This window comes from Nanorana parkeri, unplaced genomic scaffold, assembly GCF_000935625.1.
Source record: "Nanorana parkeri isolate BGI_ZX_2015 unplaced genomic scaffold, ASM93562v1 scaffold1299, whole genome shotgun sequence".
NCBI classification, from domain to species: domain Eukaryota; kingdom Metazoa; phylum Chordata; class Amphibia; order Anura; family Dicroglossidae; genus Nanorana; species Nanorana parkeri.
The window spans coordinates 446,933-450,487 of NW_017307567.1; the positions used below are offsets into that span (position 1 = coordinate 446,933).

The 3,555-nt window shown below is 42.6% G+C and overlaps 1 protein-coding gene across 1 annotated transcript in view; it reads left to right on the forward strand.

Moving 5' to 3' along the window:
- LOC108797579 (melanoregulin-like) overlaps positions 1-1,311 on the forward strand; it is a 42,149-nt gene extending 40,838 nt beyond the window's left edge. The window contains exons 6-7 of the mRNA XM_018569194.1: positions 1-109; positions 841-1,311. Of these exons, the coding sequence (XP_018424696.1) occupies positions 1-109; positions 841-942 (211 nt within the window). The 3' untranslated portion in view covers positions 943-1,311. The remainder of the gene's footprint in view (positions 110-840) is intronic.
- The last annotated feature ends 2,244 nt before the right edge of the window (positions 1,312-3,555 follow it).

The window sequence follows — 3,555 nt, forward strand, 5'->3', positions numbered from 1 at the left end:
TGGTCCAAAGAACATGAAAAAGGCCATGGACATGCTTTTGCGACTTGTGGATGAGACGACCATCTTTCCAGCTGGATGGGACTTGCCAGAGAGATACCTCTATATTATGGTATGTGTATTTTATTCAAGATTACTTGTCTTTAATTGTCAACCCCCTCCCCACACATACACTGCTTATGCTGCTCTTTTAGGTCATAAAAAGTAGCAAAAGGTATGATATTGATACCGTTAATGCAAAAACTGCTACTTATTGATCCTAGAATGTCCAGTCACATGACTATAAACTGAGGCATTGGTCACATGATATCTGCAAACACATCAACTAGAAACCTAATCCAATTCAATATACAAATGTATCATCTGCTATGCAATTATGTTACTTTTAGCAAACGTCAAGTGCTTCACACAATGTATCCTAATATGAACATTCAAACAGACAAACCCCAAAGCACAGTGTGTATTTAAATAGATAATGATAGTCTGTTAAATAGTACTAGGTCTTATTTTCGGGGAAACAGGGTAGTTGAGTTAAGAGCGCGGCACATTTTATGTTTATTTTGTTCACTTATATTCTGGTTTACTGGGATTAGTGCTCACTAGTGCGCTGGGATGAGCCTTCTGAGTCTAATGAAGGGGAACCCTTGAAGCCCCGAAAGCACTTGTAATTGAATGGCAATTTGTCATTAAATGGACTTTTGATGAAACTTTGGTGTGCTGGTGACATCTTTGGTATTCCAAAAATGGTAAGCAGTCGTATTTATAGTTTGAAATCAGTTAGAATGATAGTGTTGGACTATATTTTCCCGTTGGGTAACAATGCATACTATTTGATTTTCTTAGGACCGGCTGATATGTCTTGATGCAGTCGAAGACTTCCTTAACATTGCCTACAAGAAATATCCCAAAACACACATGGAAACCGGTTCAATAATAAACAAGTGAAGGTCTTTGCCTCCCAGCCAAGCTCAGAGCATGAGAGACATCTGTATCACCAGGCCTTGTTTTCATTGTCTAAGCTGTGAGTGATGATACATGTCAATGTTAACTTCTTGGTCTGATTCTCAGAATGAATGTCTCTCAGTACCAAATGATGTGGAGTGAATGGCCAAATGCCAGAAAAGACCTCAGCACTGAATCTCATATTTGTATCAAAGATGAGCTTTCAATTCCTCCACAGCAAATGTTCATTTTCTTCTTGCTCATGAACTGTTTGACAGACTTTCGTACAACCTATCAAAGCTTCCTCAGACTTGATGTTTCAATCTTTAGAACCATGTGTTTTCTGGAAGTATGTAGATGTGGGATCTGGTAAACATTGTACAATATAAAAGAAAAAACAAAACAAAAAAAACAAACCTGTATGCTGCATATCTGCCCAAGAGGGCATAGTCCTTGATCTTCATATGTTAAAGCTGAAGCCCAATGCCTTAGCTGTAAAAGTCAATGGTGCCAAAAATGCAAAGATGTGCCAAAATTTTGCATTTCAATGCATGGATTACAGTTAAGAAATCCAGAAAAATATTAAGGCTGTGCGGAGACCAATGTTTACCGGAGGGGAGTAATAGGAAAAATGTGCCCTAGGATTTATATTTTATTTTTAATATGTAACTGTAAACTGGCCACATTTGCTAAATTATTTGACTTGCTCATCAAGGCAATGTGACGAGCAGTAATGATGTGCAAAGTGCAGTAACACATACCAGCCAATTGGATTTCAGTCTATTGCAATTAGCTCTGTGATAGATGATTTCTGATTTGCTTGTTATGATTCGGAGCTCAGTATTAAATGTCTTTGCAGTGTGATATTGAAAAAGTTTTCCAGATGTCCTCCTCATGCCTCACTGTTTATGGGTCTTGCTTCATGAACATTAGATGGTGCCCCCTTAGTGAAGGTGGCTAAGTGAACTGAATATTGTTCCAGTGTACTTTGGCTACTACCAATGTGCTGTGAACGAGTGTTCTTTAAAGAACCATTAAACAGTGGACATTTTGAAGGTTAAGCAACGTTTTTATTGTATCGCACATTCCAGTTAGGCTTACATGGACTTAGACTCCATAAAACACTTCCCTGTGCCTCTCAGTAAGCTTGGGTGTTGTAACTTTGATAGTAGAATGGGTAAATCAGTCCAGCTGTTTTTTAATATTTCTTTTATACATTAAGAAAAAAATATTTTGTTGCAGTTAATTTTTATTTTTTTATGTTTTGCTTCCATAAATCAAAGGTGTAATTAAAATTACTGTTTGGGCTTATTCAGTGAGGCCGCGCAAAGAGCAGTGATGTTGGACATTGCTCTCATCCTGATCTATTTGCGTGCAGTCCATAACTGGGACGTGGCCAAGTCTCGAGTAGTGGATGTCTCATGTTATTTTTAGCGAGGGTAAAAGTCTGGCAGTAGGAAATAGCAGCCCCTATAAGCAATGTACAGGTCTGTCCTAATTCCTCTCCTGGTACAAATATATGATATACTGTATTGCTTAAGTGAGAGACTGCATACAATGTATATAATGTATGTTATTTGTTATGCTGCAATATTATAAAGATCCTAGAGATGGATTATACCCGACAAACGATGTTCTATATCTTTGCTTACAGTTTACAGCCTGTCTAGCAGTCAGGCATCCATCACAGTGATGTTAAAGAAATTCCTCTGTTCATGTTCTTTAACAGTGCCAAGGTGCCAAATGCCTAATAAAAATATTTAAAGGAAATTGTATCTAATAAGCCATTTTCTTTTGCATTATAGAGGAATCTCAAACAAAATACAGAAATCAAGCTAAATTATTGCAGCACCCTATGCTTCCATTTACCACAACTTGTGTAAGCAGCTCAGTATGGGAGTATTTTTTTTAATGTAATTTATATTTCTATAGCACATTTTTCCTTAGGGACTCCAAGTTGCTTTATCTGCTGTTGAGATCTCTCGCGCTCGCTCTCTCTCGCTCTCTCTCGCGCTCGCTCTCTCTCTCGCTCTCTCTCGCGCTCGCTCTCGCTCGCTCTCTCTCGCTCGCTCGCTCTCTCTCGCTCTCTCTCGCGCTCGCTCGCTCTCTCTCGCTCTCTCTCGCGCTCGCTCACTCTCTCTCGCGCTCGCTCGCTCTCTCTCGCGCTCTCTCGCTCGCTCGCTCTCTCTCGCGCTCGCTCGCTCTCTCTCGCGCTCGCTCGCTCTCTCTCGCGCTCGCTCGCTCTCTCTCGCGCTCGCTCGCTCTCTCTCGCGCTCGCTCGCTCTCTCTCGCGCTCGCTCGCTCTCTCTCGCGCTCGCTCGCTCTCTCTCGCTCTCTCTCTCGCGCTCGCGCTCTCTCTCTCTCGCGCTCTCTCTCTCGCGCGCTCGCTCTCTCTCTCGCGCTCGCTCGCTCTCTCTCTCGCGCTCGCTCGCTCTCTCTCGCGCTCTCTCTCTCTCGCGCGCGCTCGCTCTCTCTCTCTCGCGCTCTCTCTCTCTCTCTCGCGCTCGCTCTCTCTCTCTCGCGCTCGCTCTCTCTCTCTCGCGCTCGCTCTCTCTCTCTCGCGCTCGCTCTCTCTCTCTCGCGCTCGCTCTCTCTCTCTCGCGCTCGCTCTCTCTC